The following is a 23,669-nucleotide window of genomic DNA, read 5'->3' as shown; positions in this document are numbered from 1 at the left end:
GGCCTCTCCGGCCACCGATCCCGCCAGGGCCCCTGGCGGGACGCGCCTCCGCGGCAAGGACCTGGCTGTGTCCCCTTCCCGGGCCGGCTGAGAACCACATTGGGCCGGCCTAGCCAGCGTTTGTAGATGGAAGGAATGACGAAAGGCCCGAGGGCTGGTGGCCACAAATTCATTAACGTACGCAAGCTTGCATTCTTTCATTCATTCACTATTTACCGCGTACTTGCTCCGCGCCAGACTCTGAGCATACAGTATTGAATAAGACTATCACGGGACTTGCTCTTCTGGAACTAACAGTCTAAGGGGAAACAGGAAAAATTTCAGGTTCTAATACACAAAATATTTCATTTTTTTTAAAAGTAGATTTCTTTATCTCTTCTAGATGGAAGAGTGGGTTGATGGATATTTCTTCATGGACATTTGGGTTGTTTCTAGTTTTTGCCTGCTGCGAATAAAGCTCCTATAAACATTCCTGGGTAAGTCTTTGTGTAGAAATATGTTTTCGTTTCTCTTGGGTAAATAGCTAGGAGTGGAGTTGCTCCATCATTTTAACTTTTTAAGAAACTAGCCAAACTTGTTTGATCTCTAATTGCGCACATTTATATAGAGGCAGGGTGAAGAAAGTGACAAATAAAGGCTATTTTTAAATGGTCATTAAAAAACACTTTTTAAAAAATAGATCTTCATTGGAGTATAATTGCTTCACAATACTGTTAGTTTCTGTTGCACAACAAAGTGAATCAGCCACATGCGTACACGTGTCCCCATATCCCCTCCCTCTTGAGCCTCCCTCCCATCTTCCCTATCCCACCCCTCTGGGTCATGGCAAAGCACTGAGCCGATCTCCCTGTGCTCTGCTGCTTCCCACCAGCCAACTCTTTTACATTCGGTAGTGTATATATGTCGATTCTACTCTCACTTCGCCCCAGCTTCACCCTCCCACCCCGTGTCCTCAAGTCCATTCTCTAGGTCTACCTCTTTATTCCTGCCCTGCAACTAGGTTCATCAGTGCCATTTTTTTTTAAGATTCCATATATATGCCTTAGCATATGGTATTTGTTTTTCTCTTTCTGACTTACTTCACTCTGTATGACAGACGCTAGGTCCATCCACCTCACTACAAATAACTCAATTTCGTTCCTTTTTTGGCTGAGTAATATTCCATTGTATATATGTGCCACATCTTCTTTATCCATTCATCTGTTGGTGGACACTTAGGTTGCTTCCATGTCCTGGCTATTGTAAATAGTGCTGCAATGAACACTGTGGTACATGACTCTTTTTGAATTATGGTTTTCTCAGGGTATATGCCCAGTAGTGGGATTGCTGGGTCATATGGTAGTTCTATTTTTAGTTTTTTAATGAACCTCCATACTGTTCTCCATAGTGACTGTATCAATTTACATTCCCACCAACAGTGCAGGAAGGTTTGCTTTTCACCACACCCTTTGCAGCATTTATTGTTTCTAGATTTTTTGATAATGACCATTCTGACTGGTGTGAGGTGATCCCTCATTGTAGTTTTGATTTACATTTCTCTAATAATTAGTGATGTTGAGCATCTTTTCATGTGCCTCTTGGCCATCTGTATGTCTTCTTTTGTGAAATGTCTATTTAGGTCTTCCGCCCATTTTTTTTTTTTTTCTTTTTGCGGTATGCGGGCCTCTCACTGTTGTGGCCTCTCCCGTTGCGGAGCACAGGCTCCGGACGCGCAGGCTCAGCGGCCATGGCTCACGGGCCCAGCCGCTCCGCGGCATATGGGATCCTCCCAGACCGGGGCACGAACCCGTATCCCCTGCATCGGCAGGCGGACTCTCAACCACTGCGCCACCAGGGAGGCCCCCGCCCATTTTTTAACTGGATTATTTGTTTTTTTGATATTGAGCCACATGAGCTGTTTGTATATTTTGGAGATTAATCCTTTGTCTGTTGTTTCATTTGAAAATATTTTCTCCCATTCTGAGGGTCGTCTTTTTGTTTTGTTTATGGCCTCCTTTGCTGTGCAAAAGCTTTGAAGTTGAATTAAGTCCCATTTGTTTATTTTTGGTTTTATTTCCGTTACTCTAGGAGGTGGGTCAAAAAAGATCTTGCTGTGGTTTATGTCAGAGAGGGTTTTTCCTATGTTTTCCTCTAAGAGTTTTATAGTGTCTGGTCTTACATTTAAGTCTTTAATCCATTTGCAGTTTATTTTTGTGTATGGTGTTAGGTAGTGTTCTAATTTCATTCTTTTACATGTAGCTGTCCAGTTTTCCCAGAACCACTTATTGAAGAGGCTGTCTTTTGCCCATTGTATGTCCTTGCCTCCTTTGTCGTAAATTAGGTGCCCATATGTGTGTGGGTTTATCTCTGGGCACTCTATCCTGTATCATTGGTCTATATTTCTGTTTTTGTGCCAGTACTATACTGTCTTGATTACTGTAGCTTTGTGGTATAGTTTGAAGTCAGGGAGCCTGATTTCTCCAACTCCAAAAAGCACTTTTTAAATAAGTGAAATATCTTAAGATAGGGGGTAAAAGGAACTGCCAAACTGTTTTCCAAAATGGTTGTTGTGTTTTACATTTCCAAAATCTATGTATGATAATTCCATTTGTTCTGCAGCATGGCCAACGTTTGATATTGTCTATCTTTTTAGTGTTAGCCATGCTAATAAGTGTAAAATAGTACATCATCATAGTTTTATTTGCATTTCTCTGATGACTAATGATGTTGACCATGTTTCATGTGCTTATTGACCATTTTTATATCTCTTTTTAAGTGTTCAATTCTTTCACTAATTTTTTTAAAAACCATGTTATTTGTCTTATTAGTGATTTGTAAGAGTTCTTTATATATTTTGGATACAAATCCTTCATCAGATATATGTATTGCAAATATTTTCACCCAGAATGTGGCTTGTCTTTTTAAAATAATGGTGCCTTTTTGGAATTCCCTGTTGGTCCAGTAGGACTTGGCTCTTTCACTGCTGGGGCCCAGCCACTCAGCATGGCCAAAATAAATAAATAAATAAAATAACGGTGCCTTTTGAAAAGCAGAGGTTTTTTATTTTGATTAATTTGTGGCCTGTAGACTATTACTCAGCAATAAAAATGAATAAAGTGTAAAATGGTACAGCCACCTTGGAAACAGTTTCAAAGTGTTAAGCATAGAGTTACCATGTGGCCCAGCAATTCCACTCCTAAGTATATGCCAAAAAGAATTGAAAATGTATACCTTCACAAAAACTTGTACATGAATGTCCACAGTAGTATTATTCAAATAACGAAAAAGTAGACACAAACCAAAATGTCCATCAAGTAATGAATGGATAAACAAAATGTGGTGTATCCCTACCATGGAATATTATTCAGCCATAAAAAGGAATGATGTACTGATACATGCTACAACAGGGATGGATGGACCTTGAAACATTATGCTAAGTGAAAGAAGCCAGACACAAAGGACCAAATTTTATATGATTCCATTTCTATGAAATGTCCAGAATAAGTAAATCCAAAGAGACCATAGCTGGGACAGTAGCTGGGGAGAAGGACAGGGGAGTGACTGCTAATGGGTACAGGGTTTCTTTTGAGCATGATGAGAAGGCTATAACATTAATTGTGATGGTTGCACACCTCTGTGAATATAGTCAAAAACCACTGAATTGTAGACTTTAAAGGGTGAATTATATGGTGCATGAATTATTTCTCAATAAAGTTGTTTTTACAAAAAAATACAAACCGTTAATACACACAACACGGGTGAATTTCAAAACCATTATGCTGAAAGAAGCATACACAAAAGAGTAGTACTATATGACTCCATTAATATAAAGTTCTGGAACAGAAAAACCAATCTATAGTGATGGAAATTGGATCAGTAGTTGCCTACGTCAGGGAGTGGGGAAAAAGAGGGACAGTAAAGGCCACACAGGGAACTTGGTGATGGAGATGTCCTATATCTTGATTCCGGTGGTGATTACATGGGTGTATGCACTTGTCAAAACTCATAGAAGTGTACACTAAGATGTGTGCATTAAATTGTATGTAAATTTTTACTTCCATAAAGTTAATTTAAAAAACAGATTTTCCAATATAAAATAAAAATTAAAAAGAAATAAAATAAAATAACAGATTTCAGTCAGGCAGCATAGTCAGCAGTGCTTTCCAACCTTTCCCACATCATGATACCCTTAGGGAATGATAATATAGCTCTTGGAGGGCATTTAGAGTCCTTGGTTAGCATACTGTGGACCTGAGGCTCCCAGCCTGGGCTCTGGCTGCCCTAAACCTGGCTGAGGGCAATAGCTGCCAGGAACATGCTTGGAAAGCTCGGTGTGGCAGTTAACAGAGTGGACTCTGGGGTCAGACTGAAGAGGGTGAGGGAAAGTACTGCTCTTCTGATAACTGCCTGTGTGACCTTGGACAAGCTACCTAATCTCTCAGTGCCTCTGATTCCTCATCTCTGAGATCAGCATAATAATAACACTTACTTTAAAAGATCATTGACGTTAAAAAAAAAAGGGACTTCCCTGGTGGTCCAGTGGTTCAGACTCCCAATGCAGGGGGCATGGATCCAGTCCCTGGTCCGGGAACTAATATCCCACAGGCTGCACGGCATGGCCACACACACACACAAAAAAAATCATTGACGCGATCAAGTGAGATAACATGTAAAAGTCCCTAGAATCTACCTGGCACAGCATAATTAATCAATTACAACTATTTTCATAAAAGGGGTTGAGAGCTACTGGACCACTTGAGAACATAACATTTCCCTAACTAGTAAAGTTTCTTGTTCTAAAAAAATAAACTATTCTTTAAGTTTTTTACATCTTGGGCATTCTAAATACAAGTGAATCTCATTCTAAAATATAGATGAGGGATTTCCCTGGTGGTCCAGTGGCTAAGACTCTGAGCTCTCAATGCAGGGGGCCCGGGTTCAATCCCTGGTCAGAGAACTAGAACCCACAGGCCACAACTAAAAGATCCCGCACGTGGCAACGAAGATCCCACGTGCCGCAACTAAGACCCGGCACAGCCAAATAAATAAATAAATAAATAAATAAATATTAACAAAAAATAAAATAAAATACAAATGAAACCCCAGCAGGGTCCAGCCTGGCACCCTTGTTGTCTGGCATTGCTGCGATGAATTTTCACTGCATCTGTCTGTGTCGGCACTTGTGTGTCTGTCTCTCTACCATGCCTCCCCTCCTAGTCTTCTCCTGCTTCTCCATGGGGATCAGAGACAACTCCAAGATTAAGGGGGCACAAAAGGATAGGTGTTTGAGTGGGGGATCCTCCACCCCTTCCCTCCTCCCTCTCCTCCCCCTTCTATCTCCTGGCGCCTGTAATCACCAGGCGGTCTGAGGCTAAGTGGTAGCTTTGCCCACAGTGGAGGGGCTTGGAAACCACACCCCTCCTAGGGCGCTCCTGGCCATTGTCAGCATCCCGGTCTCGTCCATTATTGAGATGGATCTGAAGGGGGCATGGTGTTTCCCATGGTGTGGGTGCCGGAGACAGCGGGGGACTGAAAGAGGAGCAGGTATGGGGGAGACAGAGGAAAAGGTGGGCTGCCAGGCAGACAGACAAACTGCACTGGGGGGAAAGGTAAGTGCTCAAATCAGGGAAGGGAAAAGGATAATCTGCCCCCTGGGCGGGAGGTGGATTTATCACTTCGTCAAAGGATTGGCTAAACACTTCGCAGGGCCCAGTGCGAAATGGAGAAGTGGGACCCCCTTATTAAAAAAAATATTAAGAATTTCAAGACCGTGACAGCAGAGCATTACACCAAGCATGGGGGTCCTTCTGAGTGTGGCCCCGTGTCCAGTGCATAGGTCACGGGCCAGGGAAGCCAGGCCTGCTGCCAACGTCCCCTCTCCTCTCCCTGCTGCTGCTAGCGACACTCACCCCCTAGGTTCCCTGGCCTCTTTCCTCCGCCTGACACACAACTCCCTTCTTCCCCCTCCAATCTCCCTTTTAGGCCTGGATCCAGCTGCCCCCCGAGATCCAGATCCCAGCCCAGCTGTAGCCTCCATCGTGGCTGAGGGAGGGATACCGTCCCTTGGGTCTGGCGCCTACTTCAGCAGGAAAGCCCGTCTCTCCTTCCGCCACCAGCTGCATGACATAGCATCGGCCAACGACTCCACCATTTGAAGGGGACAACCAGGGGCTGAACTTCCAGGAGGCCTTGGCAACTTTCCTTCCCCCGCCTTCTCAGTCATCCCAGTGTCCGGCTCCCACAGACCCCTCATGACCTTCTTATTAAATACACTGAGAATTGCCAAGTGCTGTGTGTATGTGCATATGTTTTGGAGAGGAGATGGGGACCACGACACCAGGGCTGTTATGGGGCTGAGGTGGGAAGTGCAGCATGGGGTGGGAGTGAGGACGCAGGAGTGGGGAACAGGAGGCAGCTGACCTCATGCGGCGCCCAGGTGTGCCTAGCAGGAAGTAGGTTTGCTGAAATCAAGCTTCAGAGTTGAGTGTGGTGAGAGCAGTTTGGAGCGGGTGCGGGGTAGGCAGGACAGCAGATGGGGCTAGGGCGCGTATTCGTTCAATGACTATCAAATGTCCACTCCCTGCCAGGCATTGAAAATATATCAGTGAATCAAGCACAAGGAATTCTCTCTTCTCACTGAATTTGCTTTCTGGTAGGGGAGGCAGACAATAAATAAATAAGCATGGTAATAGGAGATGGCGGTTAAGTACTGCTACGAAGAAAATTAAACAGGTAATGTGAGAGCAGGGTGGAGGAGGGTGGTGTTTCTTAAAATTCAAGTGGCCAGGAAAGGCCTTTCTGTTGAGGGATGTAGAGTTCTCAGGATTGCGGAGTACAAGGGAAAGAGGAATCAAGATGCCTTGAGACAGGGAGGACCGGGAGAACAGGTTTTGCAGAAAATCAAAAGTTCTGCATTGGTTCTTCTGAGATACACATCTGGGGTGAGAGATCCTTCTTCACTTAATTCAGGACCTCACCACCTCCTTAGGAAGTCTCCTCTGTACCCCCCGAAATCTTCCAGGGGAGGATTGTATTCTAGAACCAGGTTTTCAAATGTGGCTTCCACAGTTCCCTTATCCAGAGACTGGAGAAATGTAGATTAGGGCAAGACTGTTGGTCACTGCCGATGAGCACTTGGCTGGAGTGGGGACCATCTTGCAGGGGCCAGAGCCGGCTCTCAGTTCTCATCCGTGGGGCTGAAAGGTAACTTCCCATCACCTCCGCATGGGAATGGTGGCTTCTGGAGCCGACCCACAGCACTCCCAGTGGCCGCCCTCTCCCACTGAAGGTCCAACTTCCTCCCCAAAGCCAAAGAAGTCACACTGCTGCTTCTGACAAGATGAGGTGACAGAGGTGACTGTGAAGAGAGGGGACTGTGAGCCTGGGTCGGACATGTGGAGTCCTTCTGACTTTAGGGCCAGTAGCCTCCCAGGAGGCAGGAGGCAGGCTGAGGGGAGGTGACTCCAGTCTCTCTCAGGATTCTGAGTTCCCCCTTAGGCTTAAACAGGGAGGGGAGTGGGTCATTTGCTGGGAGCCCCTACACCAACCACACTACTTTCACAAAGACCTGGATATGGTAACGAAAGTGTGGGGCATGATGGCCTGGAGAAGCGTCCTCTCCAGCTCCCTCAGGGCAGTGGTTTATACAAACAGAAATGGGCCAGAGAAGTTCAGGCTTGAGGTTAAGAAAAGAACCCCAAAGCACACAGATTCTCACTGACAAACTATTTATTGAATTTTGTCATCAGTATGGGGTGTCTCTCGTGCTATCTTAGAATCCTAGGATTCAGGGAGGTGGTAAAGTGGCAATGGTGAATTTGGGAATCTGGTCTCCCAAAAGTACCTGCCGCTCTACCCCTGATTCTGCAATGGCTGCCAGGCGGATCACCCCTCCGCTGGAGCCATCCCGCTCCATGGCCAAAGCGAGAGCTGTGGAGAAAAGAAGAAAGTTGGGATTGGAGTCAGATGCTGGGATCATGGCAAGGAAAGAGGAATGCTGACCTGGTTTGAGTATGGGGATTTATGCTCACAGACCCAGAAGCCGCAGTTCTCACCATTGGCAGTGAATTGCAGACATTCCTCCTTGGTCATGCCCTCCCGGTAGGTAGCATCGACATAGCCATAGATATAGGAACTCCCGGAGCCCCCGATGGCAAAGGACTGTCTTACCATCATACCCCCCATGGGTACCGAATACACCTGCCAGACGGAGGGAGGAGAAGAATGTCACCATTTGTACCCTCCCCACAACACACGTATGTTCGCCTGTCCACTGCAGAACTGGTATGCGAAAAGTTCATAGTAAGTGTGATGTAGAGACTGGAAAGAGAACTAGAAAATGCCTGCGGTGGGGAGAGAATGAAAGGCATGGTTCCAATGTTCTCGGGGTGGTGGTATCTGACCTGCCCCCCTTCTTGGGGGTCCCAGCCCGCAATGATGATTCCTGCCATCAGGTCTTCTCGGTATCGGTAACACATCTCCTTAAAGAGGCTGGCTGCTGTGTGTACCAGCGGAGGCTCATTCAGCTCAATGCTAGAGGGTGAAGGGAGTCATAGGGAAGGCAGTGTCAGGACCTGGAAGTCAGACTATTCTGCTCCTCAGGTCCCAACTCCTTTCAGATACTTGCTCCCCCCCTGCCCACAAGTACCTGTGGAAACCAAGCTGATAAGTGACTGCGTCAGCTACTGCCTGGGTATCAGCTGCTGAGCCTGAGCGGCAGCAAAAAATACGGTCGTGAATAGGGGTCAGCTTGTCAGTCACTCGATTGGCAATGTACGACCTGCAGGATAGCAGAATAGTGAGGGAAGGACCCCACCTGTCTCCTACTTTCATCTTTTACCATCCACTCCCTCAACAGGAATTCCAGTATTTCCTGTTAGTTCTCATCTAAACTGAAGCAGGATAGAGAACAAACTTTTGCAAGAAGTTCACCAAAAGGTGAAGAGAACTACGAAGCAGTAGAAGCTGGAACAAATCCTTATCTCCCGGGAGGGGCGAGACCTCCCTTCCCACAGTAGTCTATGGAGGGTAAGGATGGGCTGGCAGGCAAGGAAGGAAGGAAGGGAAAGATGGGAAGAAGACCTTTCACATATCTGTCCTGAGCTCACCCAGTGGTTGTTCTGGAGTCGGCTCCTAGAACCACGCCCCCTTCAAATTGCACGGCCATGATAGTGGTCTGGAGAAAGAGGAGAAAGGGGTGAGTCTGGGCCTTTCCACATTCTCCAGCATACATAAACAAACCTTAATGATCCGTCTATCCAGTCCCTAGAGTATGAGAAAAGTCGTGCGCCACCAACACATCGTCAAATCTCATGGGGTTCTCAATAACCCGCAGAATACCAGAAATCCAATCTTCAAGTTCCCAAAGGCCCACCCTGACCTTAAACTAGTCCTGCAAGATTCCAGAATTCCACGCTTCAGCCTACCTTCCACCTCCTCCCACACCACTCCTGCGTCCTTAGGATACCTCCTCCCCTGCCTGAGCGCATCACACAGACCACCTCTCTTCCCCGCCCCTCCAGTTCTCCCAACCCACTCCAGCCTTATCTTTCCATCGCTTCAATCCTTGTGCATATCTCGTGAACCCCGAGTGCTTCCTCACCCCTGTTGAGACTTCCCGGTTTTCCCAGTCGGGGGTAATGGCCTCAGGCCCCCAGGCTGGTGCTGGCCGCGCTCCCCGAGCAGCTACTAAGGTGGCCGCCATCTTCCTCCTCCGGTACGGCCACAAAGCAACTGTCGTAAAGCGCTCAGTCACTCTCTTTAGTCGTGCTCTGAGGCCTTCTGGGGGCGAAGCTGCGCCACGGTTGACGGCAGAAAGGAAAAGAAATGTGTAGTGAATGTTCTTTGCGACCGTGAGAGCTTGATGGCAGCGTGGGTGGCAAACAAAGAAACAAGAAACAAACAAAAAAAACAAACAACAAACAGATCCAAACCGTCTGGAAAAACTACTTTCCTATCGGTTTACGCGGGACTGATATATCCGATCGGAGTTGCGATTCAAAGAGACTTCAGGATAGACTTGAGCGTCTCCGATTTAGAATGCCCGCACCATGTTTTCATTTCTCTTAGGTTTATACTTAGGCGTATATACTAGGAGTGAAAGTGTTGGGTCATTTAGTAACTTTTTGTTTAACATTTTAAGAAACTGACAGCTTTTCCACAGCAGCTGCCTCGTTTTACATTCTCACCAGCCATGAATGAGGATTCCGATTTCTCCACTTCCTAATTGTTGTGGTGCAGTTTTAATTTCACCCATCCTAGTGGGTGTGAAGTGATGTGGAGTTGTTGTTGTTGTTTTTGCTTTTCCCTGTGATGAGTGACCTTGAACATATTTTCATGCGCTGATTGACCATTTGTATATCTTCTTTTGAAAAATACCTATTTAAGTCCTTTGCCTGTTTTAAAATTGGGTTATCTTTTTTTTTTTTTTTTTTTTTTTTCTTTTTGCGGTATGCGGGCCTCTCACTGTTGTGGCCTCTCCCGTTGCGGAGCACAGGCTCCGGACGCGCAGGCCCAGCGGCCATGGCTCACGGGCCCAGCCGCTCCGCGGCATATGGGATCCTCCCAGACCGGGGCACGAACCCGCATCCCCTGCATCGGCAGGCGGACTCTCAACCACTGCGCCACCAGGGAGGCCCTAAAATTGGGTTATCTTTTTATTGTTGAGTTATGAGGGGTTTTTTTTTCCCTTCACGAGCAAAGCATCAAACTTTTTCTTTTCTTTTTTTTTCTTTTCCGCACCGCGCGGCTTGTGGGATCCTAGTTCCCCCACCAGGGACTAAACCCCGGGCCCCTGTAGTGAAAGCCCAGAATCCTAACCACTCGGTCACTAGGGAACTCCCAACATCAAACTTTTTTTAAAATTGAAGTATAGTTGATTTACAATATTGTGTTAGTTTCAGGTATATAGCAAAGTGATTGAGTTATATATATATATGTATTTCCATTATAGGCTATTACAAGATATGGAGTATAGCTCCCTGTGCTATACAGTAAATCATTGTTGCTTATCTATTTTATGTATAGTAGTTTGCATCTGTTAATCCCATAATCCTAATTGTAAGAGTTCTTTTTATATTCTACATACTACACCTTTATCAGACATACAATTTGCAAATATTTTCTCCCATTCCATGGACTGTCTTCTCACTTTCTTTTCTTTTTTTTTAAATTAATTAATTTATTTATTTTGGGCTGCATTGGGTCTTCATTGCTGCATATGGGCTTTCTTTTTAGTTGCAGCTTAGTTAGGCTTTCTTTTCAGTTGCAGCTTAGTTGCTCCGCGGCATGTGGGATCTTCCCAGACCAGGGCTTGAACCCGTGTCCCCTGCATTGGCAGGCAGATTCTTAATCACTACGCCACCAGGGAAGTCCCTGGAAGGGAGATTCTTAACCACTGGACCACCAGGGAAGTCCCAGATTTTGTATTTATTCTTCAGTCAGGTTTGGTAGTGTGTGTCTTTTTAGGAATTTGTCCATTTCATTTAGGTTATCTACTTTCTTGGCCTACAGTTGTTTATAGTATTTCCTTATAATACTTTTTATTTCTGTAAGATCGTTAGTAATGTTTCCTCTTTTTTTTTTTTTTTTGCAGGATCTCAGTTCCTGACCAGGGATTGAACCTGGGCCACAGAAGTGAAAGCCTGGAATCCTAACCACTAGGCCATCAGGGAACTCCCCCTCTTTCTTTCTTCTTCTTTTTTTTAAAAAAATTATTTATTTATTTATTTATTTATTTATTTATTTATTTATTGGCTGTGTTGGGTCTTTGTTGCTGTGCACGGGCTTTCTCTAGCCGTGGCGAGCGCGGGCTACTCTTCATTGTGGTGTGCAGGCTTCTCATTGCAGCGGCTTCTCTTTGTTGCGGAGCACAGGCTCTAGACACGCAGGCTGCAGTAGTCGTGGCATGCGTGCTCAGTAGTTGTGGCTTTCAGGCTCAGTAGTTGTGGCTCGCGGGCTCTACAGTGCAGGCTCAGTAGTTGTGGCACTGAGGCCTAGTTGATCTGCGGCATGTGGGATCTTCCTGGACCAGGGCTCGAACCTGTGTCCCCTGCATTGGCAGGTGGATTCTTAACCACTGCGCTACCAGAAAAGTCCCTCATTTTTTTTTTAATACTCTTTTGTATTTTCTTCTATAAATTCTTTTTTTTTTTTTTTGGCTGCATTGGGTCTTCATTGCTGTGTGTGTGCTTTCTCTAGTTGTGGTGAGCCAGGGCTACTCTTTGTTGGTGTGCGGGCTTCTCATTGCGGTGGCTTCTCTTGTTGTGGAGCACAGGCTCTAGGCACACAGGCTTCAGTAGTGGCAGCACACAGGCTTAGTAGTTGTGGCTCACAGGCTCTAGAGTGCAGGCTCAGAAGTTGTGGTGCATGGGCTTAGTTGCTCCACAGCATCCCCTCTTTCATTTTTGATTTTAATAATTTGAGTCTTCTCTCTTTTTCTCTTGGTCAGTCTAGCGAAAGGTTCATCAATCTTAGTGATCTTTTCAAAGAGCCAACTTTTGTTTTAGTTGATTCTATTGTTTTTCTGTTTTCTATTTCATTTATTTACACCCTAATCTTTATTATTTCCTTCCTTCTGCTTTCTTTAGATTTAGTTTGCCCTCCTTTTTCTTTTCTTTTCTTTTCAGCTGTGACACGTGGCTTGCAGGATCTTAGTTCCCCAAGCAAGGATTGAACCCAGGCCCCATGCAGTGGAAGTGGGGAGTCCTAACCACTGGACTGCCAGGGAATTCCCTGCTTTTCTTTTTCTAGTTTATTAAGGTAGAAGGTTAAGCTGTTGATTTGAGACCTTTCTTCATTTTTTTTTTTTTTTTTTTTTTTTTTCTGTACGCGGGCCTCTCACTGCTGCGGCCTCTCCCGTTGCGGAGCACAGGCTCCGGACACACAGGCCCCGCGGCCATGGCTCGCGGGCCCAGCCGCTCCGCGGCACGTGGGATCCCCCGGGATCGGGGCACGAACCCGTGTCCCCCGCATCGGCAGGCGGACTCCCAACCACTGCGCCACCAGGGAAGCCCTTCTTCATTTTTAATATAGGCATATTCATAGCTACACATTTCCTTCTGAGAACTGCTTATGCTGCATCCCAAGTTTTGGTATGTTTTGTTTTCATTGTCACTAACCTCAAAATATTTTCCCTGTGATTGCTTCTTTGACCCAGTGGTTGGTTAGGAGTGTGTTTTTTTTGTTTTGTTTTGTTTTTGTTTTTTGGGGTTTTTTTTTTTGCGGTACGCGCAGGACAGGGAAACTAAGGTGTGGAGAATTAGGGCACACATAACCTAATGTTTTAGGGGACTATAGAAGGGACTAGGGGTCCTCCCAGAAGGAGTTCAAGTTTGACCAGAGAGGGTCCTGGAGGCACCCGGAGGCTCTGCGCTCCCAGGGGTGGGTGAGATTACCTGACGTAGGAAGAGCAACGTTGATAGACTTTCAGGTATTTTCGGAGATGTCCCATGTATTGATCGTTAGGAGGGGAGTGGGAAGAAATTCTTCTATCACAGGGACAACTTCCAGCGATGCTACCTTCATTGCCATCTCCTGAGCGGGACCGAGGTGGTCAGCACAGGTTCCCAGGTCCAGGGGCTCACGCAGCGGTAAACTTAGCCTCCAACCCACAGCCCCACTGCAGCCTCTCCCCTAGACCCGGGGATCTGAGCCCCTCCCACCCCCAGGGCTCAACTCACACATCACACTCCCCAAACACGTCCATAATCACACCTGGGCCCTGGTGTTCCCCAGCCCGTCCCCAACCCCAGGCAGCTGGCCCTCCCCCTGCCCCGGCTGCCTTGGGGACCCTGGCTCCCCACTTATTCAACTCAACCCCGCGGCCCTCGTGCCCCCCATCCCCGTCCCCGGATTCGGGGATATGGGCACCAGCCGGGCCCCTGACGAACCTGGAGGAGTGTGGCACGCTAGAAAGAGTAGGACCAAGCGGAACCGGAGTTCCCAACCCAGCATCATCTCGGGCCCGCCTCGCCCTGTCTGACTCCCGAAGACGTGCTCCGGAGCCTGACGTCCAGCCCGTGTCTCAATGGCTTTCGCTTCCTTCTCCCGCTACGCCTGAGATTCTGCGGGAGACGGCGGCCGTCGGCACCAAGGCCCGGCCGAGGCGAGGCGCGAGGTGGCGGCGCCTCCCTCTGGGAGCCCTCACCGTCTCGAACCGATAAGTGCGGTCAGTACCGTTGTAGCCGCGTGATCGCCGGCCTGGGGCGGCGGGGAAACTCCGGGAGGCGGAGCGCCTCCGCCCGCGCCCCCGCACCCAGCACAGAGCCCCGTCGAGGGGGCAGCCAGAAGTGTCTGAAGAAGGCGAAAGAAAGCGGAAGAAAGTCCAGGCTGCAGGGCCAGGCGCGGCGGACGGGCACTGACCACTAGGCTGATCCGGTTCGGCCCGGGGATGTCAGCCCCGCCCGCCCGCCCTCCGCAGGTCAGTCGGCTGGACCTCCTCCTTTGAGAGGCTTTCACTTTTCGGGCTCGGGTCCGGCGCCCGGAATCCAGTCACGGATCCAGTCACATGGCTGGAGTGACCGCGGCAGACGAGTCCGCGCGCCCAGCAGCACAGACACTGACTGCCCTGAGCGCCTCCGCGCCGCGCAAGACACGGGGGGCGTGGCAACCCGAGGAGCCGGCGGGGGGCTCGGGCAGCCTGACGTCACGCCCCACCCCCGAGGTATTTACCTTCGAAAAGTGGTGGCCGGTACCGGAGAAGCGGACCGGACGGGAGGGGCTAGGTGTACCGGGGCTCACCGCCAAACCTAGCCAAGCCGAAGAGATGCCCTAGCTCCTGTCCCCCTCCTCCCACACCCGCAAACGGATCCAAAACTCCTCCCTCCTCACCAAACCCTTGCCCATAGGATTAGCCCTCTCCCACTTCTATCCTCAACTCAAACCCTACCTTTGAGGGTTTGAGCCTCCAATTTTGGGCCCCAAATACCATCTCCCTCCCGACTATTCATCCTTAGCCCTATCACCCACTTTCAAGTCTGGACCCCATTCTCACCCTGAATTCCCATCCTCCGCCCTGAAAACTCCTTTCTCACTCCTAACACTCATCCATAGATTCCACCCTAAGTGACCCTCAAACCCACAATCTCTCCCATTTTATGACCCAGCCCCAAACTCTCCCGAGTACCTCTCTCTCACCACATATCCCTCCCTCTGCTCAGTCTGGGCCCAGGCCTTGTGCCCCTGAAGACATGGAGTTTGTGTCTGGATACCGGGATGAGTTCCTTGATTTCATTGCCCTCCTCTTTAGCTGGTTCCACAAGTTCGTGGCGGAGCGCGGGGCCGAGGGGACCACCCTTGCGCGTTGCTGGCGGCAGCTGGAGGCTCAGATCAGAAGCCTACCCCAGGACTGCGCCCTTTGGGTGCTCCATGTCTTGCCCAACCGTAGTGTGGGCATCAGCCTGGGGCAAGGGGCAGAGCCAGGCCCTGCACCAGGCCTGAAGGCCGCCTGGCTCCTGGGAGACGAGCCCCCACTCCACCTGCGGGACCTAAGCCCCTATGTCAGCTTTGTCAGCCTGGAGGAAGCGGGGGAGGAGGAGGAAGAGGAAGAAGAAAATGGAGAGGAGGAGGGTGCAGGCACCGAGAAAGTAGAAACAGAGGAGGATGGGGAGCCAGCCCCTACCAGCAGGGAGTCCCCACAGGAAGCAAACCCCCCAGGGGAGGCAGAGGAGGCCCAGCAGGAGGCAGGAGGTGGCGAGGTTGGCTGCCAAGAGGACAGGGCGGAGGACGAACCAGGGCCTGAGAGGAGGAAGGGACAGAGAAATGGTAAGAACCCAGGGCTGGCCCTGCCCTGCCCCTGCCCAGGCGTACTCCCCTTCAAAGCCCTCCTCTGCCCCTCAGAATCCAGCTAGGAGTCACAAATGGGTGGCCCTCAGGCCAATCTGGCCTAAAAAGGTGTCTTCATTGATCCACAATGTTCTTTGTTTTTTAAATTTGAGCCAACATTTAAACATTAAAAGAAAAAACTTCCAGAAGTCTGGAGTTACCCCTTCCCAAGAAAAATGTAAAGTCCCCACAGCAGGCCCACATTTCCACCTGGCAGCAAATGCTGGTTCTGTGTAGCCACAGTCCCCTTCCGATGAGGCATGCCCTCTCTCCCTAGTCCCCTTCGCTCAGTCTCCTAGTCCCCGTGGGCATTTGATTTGGTGTCCCTGACCCTGACAGTCTGCCCCCCACCCCCGCCCCTGACTTTTCCCTTTTTCCCCAGAGGCGGCCCCCCTGCACCCTTCCTGCATCCTACTGGTGACGGATGCACATGGCACCATCCTGGGCATTGACCTGCTGATGGATGGAGGGCAGGGGAGGGCAGGCAGGGGCTCAGGGACACAGAACCTGGCTCCTCGGGCCTATGCTCTCCTCTGCCACAGCATGGCCTGCCCCATGGGCTCTGGTGACCCCCGAAAGCCCCGAAAGCTTACTGTGGGAGACGCCCAGCTGCATCGGTACAGAAACCTGGTAGAGGGTGGGGAAGCCTGGGGCCCTGGGCTCCTGAGCCCCCCAGCCTGATGCCGTCTCCACCCCCATTCAGGGAGCTGGAGAATCTGGTCCCAAGGCTGAGAGTGAAGCTAACCAAGACCCCGATGCAGACATGGGGTCCCCGGCCCGGCTTCACCTTTGCCTCCCTTCGGGCTCGAACCTGCCATGTTTGTCACAGGCATAGCTTTGAAGTGAAGCTAACCCCCTGGTGAGCAGCCTGCAGAGATGGAGCAAGCAGAAGGAAGACCCCAACAGTCAGGCAAACAGAGAGGAAGCAGGCTGGTGGGGGGCCCTGCAGACAGACAGAGTGAGGGACAGGGAAACAAGAAGATGACACACACACACAAAAAGCTGTCATAGGCAGAGAGAGTACAAACAGACTGAGCGTACGGGCAGCCGCAGGACAGATGGACAGCAGACAGGGGACCTACAGACACTAACACTGAGTGCCCACCCCCCGTGACCCCAGCCCCCAGTGTGGTGCTGTCCTGTACTGCGGAGAGGCTTGTCTCCAGGCTGACTGGAAGCGATGCCCAGATGATGTGAGCCACCGATTCTGGTGCCCAAGGCTTGCAGCCTTCATGGAGCGGGCCGGAGAACTGGCAACTCTGCCTTTTACCTACACCGCAGGTACCCTAAGGAGGTCAGGATGGGTGGGGGAAAGTGGGACCCGGTCTTTGGAACTGGGGCCCCAGGTGCCTGGGAACAGGGTCCTGGGCTTGAAGGCTAAGTGTCGGGGGCTGGAATCTAGATCCCTGTAATAACAGCTGGGTGCTGGGTATTTGGGGCTGGGGGCTAGACCCCTGGGGCTGGACACAGGATCTCTGGAGCTGAGAACTGAGTGCCCTGGTCCCTGAGAGAACTTATGGGAGTAGGGATTCAAATACTTGCTTCTCAGCTTCACCACTAACTGGTGACCTGAAACAAATCGCTTTACTTCTTAGAGCTATTTCCTCAACTGTGAAATGCACAGACTAACAAATGTTAAAACCCATGGAATTGTTATATGGGTTCTGTGGGCTACGCTGTAGACACTCAGAAATGTTAACAGTTCTCTGCCTGACTAGAACCAGACTCAGACTCGGGGTCCTGGGGAGAGACTGAGGAGAGCCAAAGTCTGGAATCCTGGCCACCAGGCCCTCAACCCGTCCCCTCATCCTTCTCCAGAGGTGACCAGTGAAACCTTTAACAAGGAGGCCTTCCTGGCCTCACGAGGCCTCACTCGTGGCTACTGGACCCAGTTCAGCATGCTGATTCCAGGCCCTGGCACCCCCGGGCACCCAAGGGGCAGCACGCCATCCCTCAGCGCTCTTCTCAGTGGTGCGTGGGGCCTCTCTCCAGGCATAAGTCCCTCAGACTAGAGGGAAGGACGGGAGGGCAAAAAGTTGTCCGGGTCCTAGATAACCCCTCCACATACACACCAAACCTCACCGCCACCACCAGGGCATTTTATGCCTCTCCTCAACCCTCAGAAAAGTCACCCCTGCCCAGCCCATCCAGAAGCCCCATTCCTAGGCAGCTCCCCATTCCTCCTGCTGCAGCTCCAGGCCCTCTCTCAGGGAACACAGCTCCTTTGGAAGAAGGAAGAGGCCAGGTGGGGACCTCCCTGACACCAGGCTCCTCTTCTTTCATCCTCTCAGGAGATCCCTACCAGCTTCTTCAGGGGGATGGGCCTGCTCTGATGCCTCCTGTGCCCCCAGATCCACCCAGGGGCCTCTTTGGTGAGCTGGAGGGGCCCTGAGGGAGCTAGGGGTAGGGACGGGGACTGGAGGGCCAGCAGTCTCGGTGGCTGAGAAAAGGGGCTATTGGACAGGAGAGGTGGGGGTCCACAGGCCTGGGGCACGGTCCCCAGTAACCCACTCTCCCCAGGCTCGTGGCAGGATTACTACACATGGCGGGGCCTCAGCTTGGACTCCCCCATGGCTGTGCTTCTCACCTACCCGCTGACTGTGTACTACGTCATCACCCATCTGGTGCCCCAGTCCTGTAAGGAGGGCAGAGGCAGGGGGAGGAGTGTGTGGAGCCAGGGGGGGGCCAGGGGGGTGGTAGGGGACAGGAGGGAGGGGAGGAAGAGACCATATTCTTAAATGGCTAGCTTATCACCCAGTCCCTGAGCTCAACATCCAGAACAAAAAGTCACTGAAAATCCACGTGGTGGAGGCTGGGAAGGAGTTTGACCTCATCATGGTGTTTTGGGTAAGTCCCTCCAGGCCTGAGGGTGGAGCATTTGGGTGTGGAGGTGGATGCAGGGTGGGACCCAGATCTGTCCTCTTTGCCCTTCAGGAGCTCTTGGTCTTGCTCCCCGACGTGGCCCTGGAGCTGCAGTTTGTGGGTGACAGCCTGCCCCCTGAGAATGACCAGCAGAATTTTACCCTGCAGAGGGTGAGGGCTGAAGGGGGCCCTGCTCTTTAGCCCTAACCCTCCTGCTGTCCTCCCAGCTGGGCTCTGCCCTTCCGATCCCTGCCTCCTCTCCCCTGTCTTACTTGATGCATCTCCCAGTACCGTAACTTCCACCGGCTTCTCCACCCCACTCCAAACTCCCCAGGATGACCTCGAAGTATCTGTCTGTCCTGGTTCCGGGGTATCAGCACGGCTAAGCTCTGGGACTAAGGAGATGGGGCGCCGCAGGGACCTGCAGATCAAGGTGTCTGCACGGCCCTACCACCTGCTCCAGGGGCCCAAGCCTGACTTGGTTATCGGTAAGCGCCTGGGGTAGGAGCATGGGGGAGGTGAGAGGAGGCCCTGGGAGCCAGCTTCTCCCTGCTCTCCTTCCCTCCGCAGGATTTAACTCTGGCTTTGGTCTAAAGGACACTTGGCTGAGCTCGCTGCCCCGCTTACAGGTGGGGGATGGGACAAAAGGGACCTTCTCTCACCTCCTGCCCGGTCCCTCCTCCTCTTCGGAAAGTCTCTTCTTCCCCATCATCTGCTCTACAGACCTGGGGTGCGCCAGCGGGTCCTCCTGCCCCCCTCTGTGCCTGCCTCGTGCCTCTCCCCATCCCGGTCCGTCTGGGTCCTCGGGAGGTACGTGGGGTCGGGAGCCTTTCTGAGAGTGTCTGAGGCCCCGCCCCCACCCCAGTCCCTCCGAGTGCCGGCCTTCTTCACCGAGAGCAGCGAGTACGGCTGTGTGATGGACGACCAGATCATGGCGGTGGCCACGGGAGGGGGCGCCAGCCCTCCACAGCTCAACCCTTTCCGCTCCCCCTTTCGCCTCAGAGCGGCGGACAACTGTATGCCCTGGTAAGGCCTTCTTACTCTCTGGCCACGCAACCTGAAAGGCCCACCTCTACCCTCGTCTCTGCGGTCCTGGGACCCTCCTGGCCCAGCCCTACACCCTGCTTTCGCCGCCCGCACTCCCACCACCCCCGCTGGAGGGTCTCGACAACGCCCACACACCCCTCTTTAGATCCAGCTCACAAAAATCTCTCCAACTCCTCGTTTCCCAGCCCCGGCCCCAACCCCTCCGCAAAAAAAACGCCAGGTTACGCTCGGGCTGGCAGAGCCCTAAGTTTAGCCCCACCCCCTGAAACTCGGAGCCCACAAACTCCGCCCCTTGGGAAAATCCCGGCCTCTTGGCCCCGCCCCTGACGGCGCCACGCCCCCCTCAGGTACTGCAACGCCTTCATCTTCCACCTGGTCTACAAGCCTCCGCAAGGGAGCTGGGCCCGCCCCGCGCCACGGCCCGCTCCTCCCGCCCCCGCCCGTAGGCGCCAAGGAGAAAAGAAATCTGGACTGGGGGCCCGCCGGCGGAGGTGAGGGCGGAGAGGTAGAAGTCCACCCCCTCCCCTAACACGCCTCAGAAAGGAACACGAAACAGGCGAGAACGAGGGGGAGGGCGTAACACGAAAAGGTAAATAAAATTACTTGTTTGAAAGCACTGAGTCAAACGCTCCTAACTGGGTCCTTAAATGGAAAGAGGATTAAAGGATTTACGGATGACATTTTCTTCCATCTTTCTTCAGTTCCTCGACAGCTGTCCCCTCTCTTACTTGGGATTCTGACCCTCCTGGGTAATCCCAAACTTCTTCTAATGTGTGTGTTGACAAGGCATTTTCCGGCCCCAGTAAGAGGCAGGGACCGGATCCCAGTCAAGCAAGACCAAGAAACAGAAAGTGGCTTCTCTCTGGGGGGGGGGGGGGGGGGCGGGGGCAGGGGAGGCATGCAACCTCCTAGGGGCACTCACAACCTTGGTTTAGAGTCAGTGAAAGACCCCAGCCACCCAGCTGTCCAAGTTAGAAACTTCATGGCCATCCCTGACTCCACATTCTCTCATCCTTCACGTCCCATAAAGAACCAGCTCCAGCTGAGTCAGGCTGCTGGTCACTCAACATCCAGCAGTTTATGTCCAGTCCCACTGCAAATGCCACCATATCTTGTGTTCCTTCCAAAACAGACATTCGAAACATTACTCCCTGCTTAAATCCCTTCAATGACTTTCCTCTACTTTTAAAATCCCCGTGAGTGTGGGCCGGGCTTAATGACTCTTATCACAAAGTATAGAAAGGGAAAAATAGTGGAGAAACCTGGCAGACACCACCTGCACCGAGTGACTAGGTTTACAGGAAATAAGAAGTCATGTTGACGTCATGCTCCCTGACATGATGCAATAAGGCCACATCCCCTCTGTAGTATTCTTCCCCCAAATCCATAACTTTAGACTAATCATGAGAACACATCAGACAAAACCAAACTGTGGGACAGTCTACAAAACCCCTGACTGCTATTCTTCAAAAGTATCAAATTCACGAAAAGCAAAGAAAGACCAAAAAACAGTGACAGATTGGAAGAGGCTAAGGAGACATGACAACTAAATACGATGCAGTATCCTGGTTTGAACCCTGGAACAGGAAAAAAAAATTAATGGAAAAACTGGAGAAATTCAAATAAAGTTTTCAGTTTAGCTAATGGTATTGTATCAATGCTAATTTCTTAGTTTTGATAAACACGCTGTGGTTATAGAAGAAGTAATAAGGAAGATGTGTGAGGAGTATTTGGGAACACTCTACTGTCTGTGCACCCCACCTATAAATCTAAAATTCCTTCCAAAAAAAAGTTTAAAATTTCAGACTCTTTAGTATGGCTTTTAAGGTGCTTCTCTTTCTGTCATCCTCTTTTATCATAACCATCTTATTATCAAAGTTTCCAAATATACACAAAAGCCCAGAAGCTTCAGCATAATGAATCGCTCTGTGCCCATCACCCAGCTTCAACAATTATCAACATTTTTCAAATTTTGTTATTACTCCCTGTGATAATGTGATAATATAAGAAATATATATTTGGTCTGCGTGCCCCATTTCTGGCACAAGAGCTTCTATAATCTGAGTGACAGAGGTGAGAGGAGCATCTTTTGTTATTCATAACAAGCCCCTTTCAACCATACCTGCCTGAGTTTAATAAGGTAGCTCTAGGTGGGCCCTTATTTAACTTCAGGATGGAAGTTAGATACTAGAGGAACCAACCACATGATTAGAGGGCTGAAACGTTCAGCCCCACCCCTTGCTCTCCAAGGGAGAGGAGCGGGGGCTGGAGATTAAGTTAATCACCAAGCAACCTGCGTAAAAATCCCTAAACGATGGGGTTCAGAGAGCTTCTGGGTTAATGAACACACTGAGGTACTGAGGCTGGCACACCTGGAGAGAACATGGAAGCTCCAGGCTACCCCCTCTTCCCTCACCACACCTTGCCCTATACCTCTTTTCCATTTTGCAGTTCCTTTACAACAAACCAGTAATAATCAGTAAACTGTTTTCCCAAGTTCTGTGAGCCATTTTAGCAAATTATTGAACCTGAGAAGGAGATCACAGGAAGCCTCAGTTTATAGTCAGTTGGTCAGAGGGCCGAGGGCTTGCAATTAGCATCTGAAGTGGGGGCAGTCTTTTAGGACTGAGCCCTTAACCTGTGGCAGTCTGTGCTCACTCTGGGTATTTCGAGTCAGAAGTGATTGAATTGGGACTTCCCTGGTGGCGCAGTGGTAAAGAATCTGCCTGCCAACGCAGGGGACACAGGTTCAATCCCTGGTCTGGGAAGATCCCACATGCCATCGAGCAACTAAGCCTGTGCACCACAACTACTGAGCCTGTGCTCTAGAGCCCATGTGCTGCAACAACTGAGCCCGTGTGCTGCAACTATTGAAGCCCACATGCCTAGAGCCCGTGGTATGCAAAAAGAGAAGCCACTGCAATGAGAAGCCCATGCACTGCAACGAAGAGTAGCCCCTGCTCGCCACAACTAGAGAAAGCCTGTGTGCAGCAACGAAGACCCAACGCAGCCAAAATAAATAAATACATACATACATACCCTGTTTAAAAAAAAAAAAAAAGAATTCATTGAATTGTAGGACACCCAGTTGGTGTCAGGGTAGTTGGACAATTGGTTGGTGTGAGAGAACAAACAAAAACAAAACACCTATTTGGTATCAAAAGTGCTATTAGGGCCTCCCTGGTGGCGCAGTGGTTGAGAGTCCGCCTGCCGATGCAGGGGATACGGGTTCGTGCCCCGGTCTGGGAGGATCCCATATGCCGCGGAGCGGCTGGGCCCGTGAGCCATGGCCGCTGGGCCTGCGCGTCCGGAGCCTGTGCTCCGCAACGGGGGAGGCCACAACAGTGAGAGGCCCGCATACCGCAAAAAAAAAAAAAAAAAAAAAAAAAAAAAAGTGCTATTAGTAAAAACAGCTAATAGTTGGTGTCAGAAGTGAGATTTGCTAGACTGGCCCTAGCTCACAGAAATATGTGGTTTGAGAGGAGAAAGGATAAAAAGATGGGAGATACAGAACCTTTGATTCCTGGGTGGCCATGTGGTCACCCATGGCATGGAGCAGCAGCTGTGCTGCACTCAGTTACTAAAGGTAAAAGTAACAAATGGAATTTAAAGTTGCATTCAACTCCCAGGAAGTTGTTTCACTAGATGCATAAGGAAATGCAAACCAATAAGAAAAAAAGTGACATATACAATCCCTTGGTGATTATTTGTAATAGCTAAAATGAAATTTAAAAAGAGTTCTGGTTTGGACTTTGGTGCTAGACTAAGCTCGGGTTTGAGTCAGTCTGAGTTTTGGCCACTAGCCTCAAAGCTATCCAGTAAATAATTAGGCTGGGACAACAGAAGGTACCTCTAAGGCCTCTGCTCACCAAGAAGGTAGTCAGCATGGGGGGAAGGCAAAAACCAAGGATCTACTGAAACCAGGAATATAGTTGTGAAGGAGTTGCTTCATTTTGTAG

At 50.1% G+C, this 23,669-nt stretch overlaps 3 protein-coding genes across 4 annotated transcripts; 2 read left to right on the top strand and 1 right to left on the bottom strand.

The window, feature by feature from the left end:
* Window positions 1–88: 88 nt before the first annotated feature.
* Window positions 89–6,284, top strand: LOC309793269 (uncharacterized protein C17orf114; the record flags this gene model as incomplete). 2 transcript variants are annotated; one of them, XR_014291899.1, is made up of 3 exons in its annotated part: window positions 89–177; window positions 383–476; window positions 5,962–6,050. XR_014291899.1 is itself a non-coding variant. In XM_082603691.1 (2 exons), 2 exons carry the CDS (start codon window positions 5,451–5,453, stop codon window positions 6,132–6,134), a joined length of 246 nt encoding a protein of 81 aa, XP_082459817.1. In that variant the 3' UTR covers window positions 6,135–6,284. The 2 variants fall into 2 exon arrangements, 1 of the variants encoding a protein (XP_082459817.1); XM_082603691.1 differs by lacking the exons at window positions 89–177; window positions 383–476 and adding an exon at window positions 5,451–5,523 and having other exon boundaries at window positions 5,962–6,284.
* A 1,405-nt stretch (window positions 6,285–7,689) lies between these two features.
* PSMB6 (proteasome 20S subunit beta 6) lies at window positions 7,690–9,726 on the bottom strand. Its single transcript, XM_082604541.1, has 6 exons — window positions 9,581–9,726; window positions 9,087–9,154; window positions 8,627–8,758; window positions 8,382–8,511; window positions 8,034–8,178; window positions 7,690–7,908 (listed from the first exon to the last, which is right to left on the bottom strand). The coding sequence occupies exons 1-6, from the start codon at window positions 9,680–9,682 to the stop codon at window positions 7,766–7,768; spliced, it is 720 nt and encodes a 239-aa protein (XP_082460667.1). The 5' UTR covers window positions 9,683–9,726; the 3' UTR covers window positions 7,690–7,765.
* Window positions 9,727–14,866: 5,140 nt separating this feature from the next.
* Window positions 14,867–20,318, top strand: LOC309794001 (zinc finger MYND domain-containing protein 15-like). The gene is made up of 13 exons (XM_082604935.1): window positions 14,867–15,741; window positions 16,184–16,418; window positions 16,505–16,660; window positions 16,922–17,082; window positions 17,620–17,772; window positions 18,093–18,173; window positions 18,322–18,438; window positions 18,560–18,648; window positions 18,736–18,834; window positions 18,998–19,151; window positions 19,234–19,292; window positions 19,529–19,689; window positions 20,058–20,318. The coding sequence occupies exons 1-13, from the start codon at window positions 15,075–15,077 to the stop codon at window positions 20,203–20,205; spliced, it is 2,280 nt and encodes a 759-aa protein (XP_082461061.1). The 5' UTR covers window positions 14,867–15,074; the 3' UTR covers window positions 20,206–20,318.
* Window positions 20,319–23,669: the final 3,351 nt, after the last annotated feature.

The sequence above is a fragment of the Mesoplodon mirus genome, assembly GCF_964341445.2.
Source record: "Mesoplodon mirus genome assembly, chromosome: 18".
NCBI classification, from domain to species: Eukaryota; Metazoa; Chordata; class Mammalia; order Artiodactyla; family Ziphiidae; genus Mesoplodon; species Mesoplodon mirus.
This window is presented reverse-complemented; position numbering and strand designations above follow the sequence as displayed.